General features: G+C 37.3%; 1 protein-coding gene across 10 annotated transcripts in view; it reads left to right on the top strand.

Moving 5' to 3' along the window:
* Positions 1 to 13967, top strand: part of CPEB3 (cytoplasmic polyadenylation element binding protein 3) — an 80602-nt gene that overhangs the window by 4595 nt on the left and 62040 nt on the right. For 2 of the 10 annotated variants that reach the window (XM_085065182.1, XM_085065178.1), the window contains exons 1-2: positions 3125 to 3465; positions 3808 to 4718. In XM_085065182.1, coding sequence (XP_084921308.1) covers positions 3387 to 3465; positions 3808 to 4718 — 990 coding nt within the window. In that variant the 5' untranslated portion in view covers positions 3125 to 3386. Of the gene's footprint in view, positions 1 to 1141; positions 1264 to 3122; positions 3581 to 3807; positions 4719 to 13967 lie in introns of those variants that run through there. The other 8 variants (XM_085065184.1, XM_085065187.1, XM_085065188.1 and 5 more) reach the window with 8 other exon arrangements.

Below are 13967 nucleotides of genomic sequence, written 5' to 3'. Positions count from 1 at the left end.
CAGTGTTGATTTAGGGCAGGCAGACCATAGAGTCCAACATAAGCAGACTGCAGAAAGCAGAGACTTCAGTGTGAGCTCACTCTCAACTGCCCTAATTTATCTTTCTTGGCTTTAGTCATCTCTCTTTCATGCACAAAGCTTTGCATATTTCATCCTTGGAAAATCAGCCTGCACTTTTATTAAATGTTGTTATTTTCACACTTCTGATTTCAACTATGTAATTTCCATACGAGCATTACTATTTGGTCCTGAATAATTAGTATTATGAATTACCCAGAATAAAAATGCGAAATAATTAATGGACTAGTGCAAAACAGAACACCAAGTGCCAGTGAATGAAATTCTGAAAACTTTACACGACCTACATTAATGATCACAATATTAATGTCTTATGAGAGGAACTCCTGTCAGGCTGTGTATTGATGTGGAGGCTGGAGATCTGTAGATGGTGGGTAGTGAAGGGGAGGGAGGTGAAGTGTGGCATCACCGTGTACAGAATAGATGGAATGTTAAATAGTAACATTCACACCTTGGTTTTTTTTCTGAGCAGCTTATTTTTTGGTAGAATTTTCAGTGTAGCAACAGCTCAGTAATGAAAAAGTTGTAACTTGAACATTGGAAACTATTCAAATAGTACAACTTTTCATCTATGTGCTGATTTTGATTTGTTTTTAAATTTTCATTCTTGACCTATTTGTGTTTGAGTTTCAGAATATATTTAGAAATTATATTATGACATGGTTATTTAATATATTCTTCAGCTAAGCAACGTGACAAAATTTCCTTTTTCACAGCTTTAAACTTTATAGCTGGTATGAGCTTATAATTAATTTCTTTTGCTAGGAATTTGTAAGGGAAGTTTGGGAATACTGTAACCACTTCTTTGTTTAGCAATTGTTCTGAATAGGTAGCTGGGCTTCTAAATCAAACTGTTTAAAAGCTCATATTTAGTTACTTTCAGCTCAGTCTGACATATTTTCTCCGAGCTGATGATTCAGATTACAGCAGTTTTCCCTGGGAAGAGGGAGCGTGCACGTATTTTTTTTCCCTTTCGAGCTCTCTTCCTTTCAGGAAGCAGCAGTGAAAGGCTATCTATAGGTAAGACTTCAAACCCCATGATTCCTTGGGAGAGCATGCGCTGAAAGCTTCCAGTTGTCAAAGTGCTCTTGCCAGACTGGTCGACTATTTGTCATATACCAAACCTGAAAGAAGAAAATAAATATACTGTCCTTTTGTTGATCTTTAAATACAGAAAATCTAAAGGTAACTGTTCCTTAAACATTTCTGTGTTGGCTGCGTGGGTTTCTGCATGCAAATGGAGCTGGTATTGCTGTGGGGATATAGATCTCCTGTACTGGATTGTAAATTTGTACAAATACTCACACCAGCAAATAATCAAGAGTACTGCATACTAGTCCAACATTAGACATTGGCTGGCCTGTCTTTCAAAGTCATTTATTAACCAGTATTTTTTCATTTGGACTGGCTTCATTCATTAAAGGAAGGTCTTGACCTTGACAAGAGGGTTGAACTGTGCAGTGATTTTTTTCCTTTAAGAAGCAGTATGGAAGGGAATGTGAATCAAAGTCTTTAGGATAAAGTTCAAAACCAGCTAGCTAAGTCAAGGTAGATATTTGAAGCAACTGCTGTGCTAGCCACTATAGATAACCTTGTGACTAACTAATTTAAATATAACTTTATTGACGACAGAATTTTAACATTTCAGCTGCTATGTTTTTCTGTCTAAATGTATTTTTATACTGATAGCTCAGAACCAGGGGAGAGGGATACACATGATCCTTTTCTCCTTCTGATGTGGAATCATCAGTAGTTTTATGTAGCCTTAGGAGTAATAGTGGTGTGGGTAGAAGTGAAACTAATGGAAAGTTACACAGACAGAGCTTGGCATATTGTGGTTTACTGCAGTATTGCTTTACACTGCCTTGCAAGGTTTTCTGCACTCCCAGCAGCAGGAGCAACGCTGCCTGGAACAGATACAATGCTCCCATCCTTAGGAGCTTGCTTTAATGTTGTCTCACAGCATAGTCTGCTCAGGAAGCCTTGCTGCTTGTTTTCCATGTTGAACTGGTAAATAAGGGGAAACATAAGCAGTAACTTACTTGATAGCAGAAACCTCTCCTGACATTCATTTTAACTAAAATGTGTGTGCATGCCTCAGAAATTATTTAAAGGAAAGAACAAAAAATGTTAGATACACCTGGACCATCTGATGTCAGAAAGGACAGCGTTGACAATTTCACACTTTGCCACCTTTCTTAAATAGTTAATTGATTTGGCTTTACTTTGTTACATTAAAAAAACAATTCAAAAAAATGCAATCTTAGGCATGTAAATGTCATATGATTAACTCAATAGAAATGCAATTAGGTATTCAGTAAGGGCCATCTTTGATACAGTTACTCAATTAAAGTAACTATGATTTGGGGCTCATTTAAAATTCTTTTGAGATTTAGAATTACCTCTTCAATCTCAATCAAAAGCTTACAAAATGTAGAGGTTCCTATTGTGATTTCATACAATTGCTGTTCATCTATGTCTGTATTGTATTAGTACTATTGGGTCTCAAAATAATAATAAAATTATATTATCTCTCCTGTTTCATATGGATCACCTTCTCTAGCAGATATAAGGCTCAATCATAGCACATGCATTTCCTTTCTAAAGTTTAAACTCATGTATTAATTTAGCAAATAATTTGCATCACTAGCCTTTGTCTTGTGCATAAAAACACGGTTTCTAACATGCAGCATGTCTATATTGTAAGTATTTCGATTTTCCCTGGTTTTATATTTTATTTGAAAGCGTCAGAAAGATCACAGTCTAATAATACCTCCCAGTCTGCAGATTTTGACCTTATGTTTTTCTAATGAACAAATTACGGATGATTTCATACGTGTGTGTATAAATAGAGCGGGTATGTATATTAATAGAGGGAGTAGATAGCTATACCTTCAAGTAAAGGACTGCTTTGATGTAAAACAGCATTTTACGCGGAGAGATCCTAAGGTCACCGAAGGCAAATCTACCACCCATCAGTGGCTTTGTACACGAAGTGTCTCCGCCCCCCGGCCCCCCTTGCCGGCTGTGCCATGGGCTGTGCTGCCCGGAGCCGGCGCGGGCTGGGCGCAGGGAGCGGGCAGGAAGCGATTGTGCAGCGACGAGCCGCTCCCGTATTCCCATATCAGTGCGAGCGTCCGTGTGCGCTTTCTCTCTGATAAACCTCAATCGCTGCAAGCTTGCTTGTTGATTAAGGAAAATCGGGACCCGGCTCCTTTAAAGGTCCCCTAATAGAAAAGGGGGTGGAGAAGAGCGAAGACTGGTGTCTTTTTAACCTTGCTGAAGGACGCAGCAGTATTTATTGACGTATGCAAATAACCAGGGGGAGGAGGTGGAGGAGGAGGGTGCTTGGAAAAACAGGAACCAGAATCAGTTTCTCATTGCAGGGTGAGAGCTCTGAGTTCCGGTGTAAGAGAAAAGAGACGTGGCGAAATTGCTGTATATCTCTGCCCTATAAGCACATCTCTCATTTAGGCTGAAGGGAAACAAGGCATCAAAAAGGGTGAAGCATCTTAAAAAATATTTTAAAGGCAATCTAGCACGATCAAAGGTTACATTTTCCTAAATGGGGGAGGGGGAAGATTACGGGTTTGCCTTGCAATATACTGTAGCGTAGTACTAGCAATAGGACGAGATTTTTGGCTGGCAAATGATTAAAACAGACTGGTTTGTGGTATGAATGACAATGTTAATAATCTGTCTTTGTGGTTTTTTCCCCTACTGTTTCAGCTGCGCAAACCATGCAGGATGATTTACTGATGGACAAAAGCAAAGCCCAGCCCCAGCAGCAGCGGCAGCAGCAGCAGCAGCAAGATCCAAACTCAGCAGAAGCCCCCTCTACACCCATCTCGTCGGAGACACCCAAACCAGAAGACAACAGTTCAGTGACTAGTATCGGCACATCGGCTCCTTCCCAAAATAGCAAGGAGAAGATGCAGATGGAGTCTCCCATTTTGCCTGGCTTGAGCTTTCACCAGCCTCAACAAGAACCTGCAGCCGGCACCTCCTTGTCTCCCTCGTTTGGCAGCACCTGGTCTACAGGGACCACAAACACGGTGGATGATAGCTTTTTCCAAGGGATTACTCCAGTCAATGGGACAATGCTTTTCCAGAATTTTCCACACCATGTCAACCCTGTATTTGGTGGCACTTTCTCACCTCAAATTGGCCTAGCTCAGACTCAACACCACCAACATCAGCAGCAGCAGCAGCAAGCTCAGCAGCAGCAGCAGCAGCGGAGGTCACCTGTAAGTCCTAATCAGGCACCTTTCGCCCAGAGAAATGCTGCTTACAGCCATCAGCCCATCATGACCAGCAAACCGTCTTCCTCCTCTGCCTCTTCTTCTTCCTCCTCCAGCTGGAATAATCATCAAAACGCGGCTTGGAGTACACCTTCCAACCCTTGGGGTGGGCTGCAGGCTGGTAGGGACCCTCGAAGGGCAGTTGGAGTGGGGGTTGGCGTGGGAGTGGGAGTCGGCGTACCCTCCCCCCTCAATCCCATTTCACCCCTTAAAAAGCCCTTCTCCAGCAATGTCATTGCCCCTCCGAAGTTCCCACGGGCTGCACCCTTAACCCCCAAATCCTGGATGGAAGACAACGCGTTCAGGACGGACAATGGCAACAATCTGTTGCCTTTTCAGGTAAATGACTACACGCACCTTCTGCATGGTGGCAGCTATCACAGATTTGTATTTTTTATAGGGCTGTATTTCATATTACTGTTCTGTCTGAGTGACATCTCCATAACTCATATTTGTATCAAATAGTCACCTTATATGAAAGGAGTGGGGTTGAACCTAGGGAATGCAAACACAAAGATTTACAATTCTAGCTTAAGGTTTAAAATCTTATTTTTCTTGTAACTTATTGGTAAATGTGGCGTGTGGGGGTTTTTTTGTTGTTTCTTGCTTTGTTTCAGCATCTGAAAGGTAGTAGCCTTCATGAAAAACAGGTTCGGCAGACTACGTTCCCTTGGTGCTGTGTTAGAATTTTTTTTTCATATTCTCCCATATGTGAGAAATCTGAGATGTTGAAATTGCTGGCTTCAGTTTTCTAACTGGGCTGTTAATTTTAACCCAAGATTCTTCTTGATCTGAAATTCAGTTAATTGTTTTATCACCATTGCAATAACTAATTGTCCTTATGTTGTGGTGGGATTTAACGGGGAGTCTGTTCGCATAAGGTATCCATATGAAAAGCAGTATACATGGAATATGTACACCCTGCTGTTAAATTCACGGTGGACGTTTTGAATACATCTCGAAGCAGCGTGGGTGTGTATGGAAAGAGTGGCGTATCTGTCCTTTCCAGTGAGGAAATGCCTAATACAATTGAAATGATTTAGAAATGGCAGGGAGGTATTGTATAAAATAAGCCATTTTATGCTGTTCAGAATATTTGCAGAGAAAAGAGACAATAGGACACGACCTTCAGAGCCATATTGCAATGGAGTCTATTTACTAGCTACATAGCTCTGAAATATTTAAAGCTGCAGTGCCCTTCACTGTTTTTTTTTTAATCTATGACGACAAAGCAGATCAATTGCAGCTGAAACTGGGCCAAATGGAAGATTTGCAATTTTAATGCAGAATGAAACCTGTCATGGTGTGAAATCCATTTTAAGTTGAAAAAAAGCAGAGCTTGCACTTGCAGTTATATCTATACTAGGTGAAGTGACTTTTTCTAGGTTAGCTATTTTGCTGTCAGACAAGTCAAAATTTTCTGCTCTGGAATAGAGTTAAATCCTTCATATATGCTTGCTGTTCAGGTAGTTGTTTTCTCAGGAAAGTATGATCTCTCAAACATTTTTGACTTATCAGTTTGGTAAGAATAGCATTTAGATTGACACTTAGTTTTAGAAACACATTTAAAAAAAGTCAAATAAATGCACCCCCACCTCCATTATTTTAAGAGACTGTTGAAGTAAAAGATATGCATTTCCATGCACTTTCCAATCCCATTCAAAGAGGACATCTTATAGTCAGCCCTGAAATTTCATTTTGCTGCTTCATTCTGTTTAAAGGGAGAGTTACAGTTTTTTTATTGGCTGCCCTAAATGAAGGTGGAGTGGCTTCTGGTGAGCTGCTGGTTAATGTCTCTGAAGCACTGAAGTCTGGAGGAAGATTATGCTTTAGAGACAATATGCCTGGTGTAAATACTATGTTGCACAGAGCACAGCACCACAAAGCTAATAGCTCCCAGTCATTTTTTAGCAGTGGGAAATGTGTTTCAATTTACAAGTATTCTTAATTGTCTACATGTAAGACATTACAAATTTTGGTGTGTTTGAATTAGTAGTGAAAACAACAGTAAATGGTCTTATTTCTGTGGTTTGGTTAGTGAGATACATCTTTAATGAATACAGAACTTTATTAATGTGACTGTAAATTGTCACAAATTAAACTGGCAGATATTTACTCAGCTCTAGGGGGAAAATGTAGCTTTTAAAGAAAAGTTTTTTTGATTTTGAAATTAAGGTTTTGAAAAAGTGAAGTATTAGCCAATATGTAATTTTGGAAACTTGTTTTCTTCTCCGTGAATTCAGCCTGGCATTTTCATGTTCAACTGAAAGCAAGTGTTTAGGCTATTCTCAGTACCAGCTGGTACAATAGTCTGATTTCAGAGACTCAGAAAACTTGTATTTTTTTTTCCTATTGAGCTCCTTTTGTTTTATACAAGCTGCTGAATTTTGCTTATTAAAAATTGTAATCTGGGTTAATGTTGATTGCTGCTATACTTAACGAATTGTCAAAGACATCTTGAAACCATACTATTGGTAGGAGGCAGCTGCTTAGTTACACTGATAAAAATGAAATTCAGATCAGTCTAAGAGTTTAATATTTGCTGCCAAGGTTCTGGTTGTCTTTTTTCTTCTTCCCCTCACCCTGAAATTGGGCAATATGTTGACACAGTAAGTTCTGCTTGTCAGCACTATCAAGTAGTTCTGGCAGGTTTATCCGTGTACATCTGCCACCCTCCATAACTGCGTGGTTTCGAGCTACTTTAGAAATACCTCCCAGTAAACTTTCTAGCAACACACTTACGCACATTAGCAAGTTCTTTGGGTTAACCTGTTCTTTTATGTTAAGGTCATGAGCCTTTCTAAGGAAAAAGAAAACTAAATATGTTCACAGTTTGAAATAACATTGGGGAGAGCCATTTTGTAATTCATGTCTTTGCAGTGATCACAAATTTTAGAAAACATCTATAACTGAGATTTGTGTTCCAAGTCTATAATATTTGAGGACAGTTGATACTCAGCTATTGATCTATCTTGTTCTAGGAAAAAATGCTCAATTTGAAAATATTTCTCTTAAGAATATGTGTATAAAGCAATATGCTAGATACTTTCATCCCTTAATTTGAGTAATACTTTAGTGCATCTTGTATGTCAAAACCAATTGGTATCTGTCCCAAGGAGCTGTGCTGCAGAACATATCAGTAGATTTAAAATACCATTTGGTAGGAATTCTGCTGGTGTTTGTCTTGTGATTGGTGTTGAGAGGTCTAAAAGTGCTTTGAAGGAGACTACATTAATATACTTACTGGGACAATTTGAGTGCAATGTATATATATATAAAAGGAGATACAAAGCTGATAGCTGAAAGGAAAAAGAGAAGTGATCAGTCTGGAATGAAATGTAATGTAGCAAGTAAGAGTTGGAGATGAGATCATGGGAACAGATGTGGAACTAGACCAGATAGGAAGTACAAAAACATGTCCAGTTTGCTCTTCTGAATATTCTTTGGCTTCTGAGTGGTTCAGGTGAAGGGTCTGTGATTGTCATGTGGCAAGGAGTCTGTGTTGTGCTATTATGTTAGGTGATCCTCAGCTCTGGCATTTGAGGCTGACATTAACTGATTGTCCCTGGGACACCGTTCTCCCAGCAGTGCTTCAGTTCCATTTTCCAGCAGACTAGTGGGGCTTGTAGAGAGCTATTTTCATCTCCTGCTTCTGAGCTGTTCGCACAATTCTCTTTCCCTTTACTTCTCTCAGGTAAATAGTGTATTTCTTTTGGCTTTTAGCCATGTGAAGATACTGAGACACAGCTTGCAGGGTTAGGAGGATTGATAGTGCCTGAAATAGACCCTTGGAAGCAAGGATAAGAAATTCTCTTTACAGTGAAGATAGAGAAGGAATTAAGTGTTTGTAGATGAGTGTTCTAATTAAGGATGTCTACCTTGTGGATTTTTAATTATAACAACACTGTAAAAATTTCCCAGAAACTGTGTTGAATTTTGCTGTTTTCCAAGTAATGCTCTTTAGAAACAAAAAATACATTGCAATTTGTGCTCTGAAGATTCTGGCATACATCAAATCATTCTTGGCAGCTTTACTGATAAATATTTCTCTAGCAGAAATAAATAAGGTGGTGTTTATTGTGTATAAAGATAGTTTTAATGTGCTGTCTTTTGCAGGGAGACTGAGAAAGGATTTTTGGGGAAGTGTTTTAGTGTGGCTTTTTTTTCTTTATTGTTTTCAATTGGAATTAGTCTGGACCAGATAAAATTATAAGCTAAATTTAGAAATTTTATGTAACTTCAGTATTTCATACTTAAACAAAATGCCAATTCTTACATGCAGTGAGTTTTGTTTAAATATAAGTGTGTATATATTTATAAATCTAGAGTTCAAGTATTGGAACATTCATAAGTGCAACAAAGTTTTGTATTTATGAGTAAAGGAGTTTTACTGGGTAATACACTCTGGTGTCTAATTTTAAAAAATCTTTAAATCTAGAGGGTTTTTTTCAGTCAGAAATAATTATATGCAGAAGGTCTGTTTAAAGATTAATTTTTAAGATGCTGGGTTTCTTAGTCTATATTTGTCATTCTGGGTTCTAGCTTCTTAACAGTTTAGTAGTGATACTGTTATCTTAAAAACTTTCTTAACATGTAGTCTAATCCTAATTTTTTTGCATAGTGGTGCACAAGTACTGACAGCCTGCAACTTTATAGACAAAAAGAAAAAAAAAGTACCTAGGTCTCCTTTTTTTTTTTTTTTTTTATTTCCCCACCTTTCTTACATTCTTCAGTTGGTACTATTAACTAGCACTGTTTATAGCTGGATTCTGAATACTAAAATGTGGGAATACGTGTTGTGATATCTCAGTAGTCTTCCAGTGTAACAGATTCAAGTCACACATGACCTTCTGGCTTAGTAGCTGTGAAGTATTGTATGATTTTTTGTTAGATTTTAAATTTGATCGAGTTCTAAATGTCTACATTTTCAAATTAATTAAAACATAGTAATGGTACAGGAAAAAAGCAAATGACTGTTTTATATTCAAAGCGTTATGACTGAGCACTAATTGCTTATTGATTAGAGTTTTGATTTTAAGTAACCAATTGTAGTTAAACTGTCAAAGTTAGTGAGCAAAGATCTGAGCTCAGTTATGCATCTGATATTCTGATCAACTCCTTATGTAGACAGGACTTCCTTGAAAACATTAAAGGTACTAATATTGAACAGTGAATCAAAAATTTTGTCTTAAAGATTTGATAAAGGATTATCTGTCTTTGGGAGAAATGGTAGAAGGGAAGGTGAAGGGCACTGCAGTTCATTTTGCTATTTCCCTTCTTGGATCATCTCTCCCAGTTTTCATCTTTTAGCCTAGACTGCTTTTGTGAATGGAATGTACAAGGAAGAGAGACCTGGAAAAGTAGTGTTTTCATGTTCCAGGGGTTTTAAAGGAGAAAAAAGAGAGTTTGCTGAGTGAATGATGAATATTTCCATTTGTTAGCAGTTGGTAAAATAGCTCTCCTTTCGTTAAGGTCACTCATGAGTAATTCCTAGCAGAACTATACTAGGAGAAGCTGAAATATAGCACTGTTTAGTTTAAAGTTTGAAAGTGATCTTAAACAGTACACATCTGAATTTTGCTTGTATTCTAGATTTTATAGTTTTTAGGCTATTGTGATACTTTATACATTCTGTACCTAAATTTAGGGTACTGTTGCCATGTTTTGTTTCACAATTTCTTTTTTTATTTAATTTTTATTTAATGTTTTCATGTTTCACAAAAGCATTGCTTTTAAACAATTGTTAGAATGTTGCACATACCAATACTAAGCAGTTTTCTCAGTAGTTAGATGAGTGTACAAATTTTTAGATCATCATTTGTGTAATCTTTTTATTATTATGTGTAAATTCCAGAATTTTAAAACTGCAAGTTGTGAAAGGTCACAGAAACTTAGCTGATGTGTATTCAGACTTGGTCAACTTTTTCATTTTCATAAATTTCAGTTATGTGATTCTGTTTTTTCCTACAAGCTACCAGTAGCATTTGTAAATCCCAATTAATTGAGGTCTTCCTTTTCTTCCTTGTTGTGGACATGTGGCTTTGTCCCTTTATTGTGTGTTTCTCAAGCTCATTCCAGAGATAACATTGTCAGTTTTTCTAAGATTTTATAGGAGAGCAGCACTGTGCCGATCAGGACAGATACTGATCTGCTTTGTCACAGCAATGTTAGAAGGGGTGATGGGAACACCATTCTACGGATGTAAATAAGAGGCACAGAGTTTGGGAAATCAGGTTCTTTCTTAATGTTCAATCTGAGAAGACAAAAAATTGTAGTTTTTTTCTGGAATATTTAGAAAATAGGACTTTGAAAAGAGAACATCCACTGCAGTCTAAGTTTGCTGTTTGTGCGAATCTCGAATGAGGCATGAAAAAGTGAAGACAACAAATTGTTTGCTGTGAAAATTTTTAGTTTATGTTACATGCCAATTACTGACGAATTAAGAACTTTTCATCAGAGAAAAGAAGCAAAATATTTAATCTCTTTAGTTGATACCCTCTTTTCCTTCAACTGTTTATGTCGTTCTTTGTACATCTTCCAGATTCTGTAGAAGTCTTACTCCTGCTCTTCCTAATTCTTTTTTCTGGATGGCTTTGCGAAATTTGCAAGAATTTACAACAGTTTTCTTTTAAATTCCTAGACTCTAAATAAACTGCTTAAGCAAAAGCACAGATTGTGTTGCATGTTAGGATGATAAACTTCACATGATTCATCACCCAAGTTAAGAGGCTTTTGATCAACTCTACAGTTCTTTGTCCTTGGTTTAACAAAGTTAATGAAAGTTATGTGTACAGAGCACCAACTGTCAATGGGTTTCAGTGGGCATGGCCCCTTTTCTTTGTTTTATCCACCCTTGAACTGTTCAACTGATTTCAAACATCCCTTCTATTTCTTCCTGTTCCTGATTTTTTTTTTTTTCAATGAGGCTTCTCATTTGAGTTGGCCTCCCCTATTCCACTTTCTGTGTCAAAGCTTCAGGTTACAGAAGAAAGCCCAATAAATCCCTGTAGTTGTAAGCTGAATCATGTTCACTTAGGCCTGAGCAAAATTAATAGCATGAGGGGTTTTAAGTAGGTTTAAACAAATTCAGGGAGAGCGGTATTTTCGAAAATATTGGCTAGAAATTCTATATTCTAGAAATTTAGATATTTCAACCAAGTGATAGCTTAGTCTGAACAAGCAGACTAAGTGGGCACACTTTCCCCATGCCCACACCAAACTCTCAGAATGTGTGACTTGGGATGGATTTTCACACAAAATGACAAAAAAATGCTTCTGACGTAAATGAGAAAAGCATGGACATTTTATAGATGATTTGATTTTATATCATAATCATAAGTGGATGTTCCAGTGAAATTCATCTTTCCTACATGGAAGAAGTATTGTGAAGGTGCTCATCTGAAAAAGATTAATCCAAAAAAGTTATTTTTGGCAACACTGTAGGCCACTTAAAGCTGATCTTTTAATGAGAAATGTCAGACAACAAAGAAATTCACCCCCCAAAGCTCTCTTGGTTTTATTCTTTGAGTGGTAAAGGCTCTTTTTTGCAGGTAAGACTAATTTCCTAAAGACAGTCTTCAGAATAGTAGCTTCTTATGGAAATTGCTGAAATGAAACAGAACAAACATTTTGTTTTAAAACACTTGGATGGTTAAATATTGTTTTGGATTAAATGAAAATTCCGAATTCCTTGTTGAAAGTTGCTGCTTCATTCTGCTGAAGTATCTTGCTTTGTGAAAGAGAGGTGTCACAAGCATTAATGGATTAACATGGAGGCGGCTAGTGTTACTCCCATTTACCACATGACCTTTGCATTTGTAAAGGGTTAACAAATTATTAATGTATTAACTGATTGTTAGCATGTCAACAGATGGCTTATAACCAAATCTAATATCATCTATTGATGTGCTTAGTAAGCATTAACACGTGCAATAACCAAGTTTGTAAAATGTTTATAGCACACTCTGTGGGTCTGAATTTTTTTTTAACTACTTACAAAGATACCTTTTCCTTTTAAATCATGATGCCAACAACAATCTGACCTAATTATTTCACCTTGTTAAATAATTCTCTTGCTCATGTATTCTCTCCAGGATCATATAGTTTCTTCCCGTGACAATTGTAAAAAAAAATTGAGAACAGTGAGACCTCTCACAGTAACTGAAAGGGTTTTTCTTAAAACTCACAAAGCCTGAAGTAGCAGCTGACTGTGCAGCAGGAAGACAGAACAAGAGAGCAGAGGAAACAAAAGTCAGGAACAAGAAAAAGTAGGACTTTTATAGTACAGAATGAAAGGGAAGCTGTGGCATTTTCAAATATGGCAATCCAACATGACAATATACCCATTCATTTCTGTGGATGAGAATTCCTGCGAATATTGCAGAGTTGGAACTAGATTGAACTTTTAGTGGTAAGGGTCCTCAGGTGGGTGGCTCCTGCTACTTTTGGCTGTTAATAAGTGAAGCTGTACCTGTGACTTACGAGTAAAAAAATCAGCCATAATTGTCAGCAGATTTTACAGGCAATATTTTGATGCAAGTTTCTGCAGACATTCTTACCTGCCGTGTCTAAACAGCAGCATGCTCTTCTGACATGGTTTTACAAAATAGTAGATTACTTACGTAACAATTTTTTCTTGCTAGGTGAGGGAGAAGTACCTAATGTTATGTATGCCACTCCAAACTACTTGAAAATTGATTGTAGTAAATTTTACAGGTTTTTCGAAAGGCTTCAGGTTGTATAGAAACTGGAAATTTTTTTTGCTATTTCTCTTGCACAGTAGCCTTGTTTGAATATAAACTTGAACTGGTGAATGTTGCAAAATATAGCTCAGTCCTTGACTTCACTGGACATGCAGAGCAAGGGGAATTAATTTAAAAGAACAAATACAGTGCAAACAGCTTTTTAAATGAATAATAGGCATTCATAGATGCAAAAGGCAACTGTGGGAGATGGATAGTTTTTCATACAACCTTCAATTTTGTTTACCTTTTCACACATAACATTTATATTTGTGCTTTATAATTGTCCAGAAATTGACTAAAAAACTCCTGTATTTCTCCTTTCTGTGTCATTCTTTCTGGTTGATGAGATCCCAGTTTATAGTGAAGATTGAGTCTTTGAGGTCATGACCTTGTAGTTAGTGCTATTACATATCAGTCTGCTTTGCTCCAGTTCTTCAGTTCTTTTTGTATGATGAGCTTATCTCCTCTGGGTTGTTGATGTCTTATAAATATTATTATTGTGTTTCTACTTTAATAACCAACATTACTGATCTCAAGTATTTCAAGTGATCTCAACAAAACTGGTCTCAAGATTTGCCCTTAAGAAGCTGCATTATTCTCTTTTCTTTAGTGGATTCTGTTGAGCACTAGCAGCTCTCTCCCATTTTGCCATTTTCTTTCTTACTTCAATTGCACTGGTTACTTTTTTGTTGCCACTTACATGGTTACTTTGCCTGTAGCACCATGTGAAAGGCTCTATGGAAGTCCTTGTTAGTTCACTCAGATCATAATTTTTCAAGAATGAAGAATCATCATTTCAAGGGTATTGCATCAGTAGTGCATAATGCTACATTATTTCTGCATT

The sequence above is a fragment of the Lichenostomus cassidix genome, chromosome 6 (assembly GCF_008360975.1).
Source record: "Lichenostomus cassidix isolate B80296 chromosome 6, HeHo_3.0, whole genome shotgun sequence".
Taxonomy (NCBI): Eukaryota; Metazoa; Chordata; class Aves; order Passeriformes; family Meliphagidae; genus Lichenostomus; species Lichenostomus cassidix.
The sequence above is the reverse complement of the archived record's forward strand: the minus strand, read 5'-3'. Positions and strand labels throughout refer to the sequence as shown.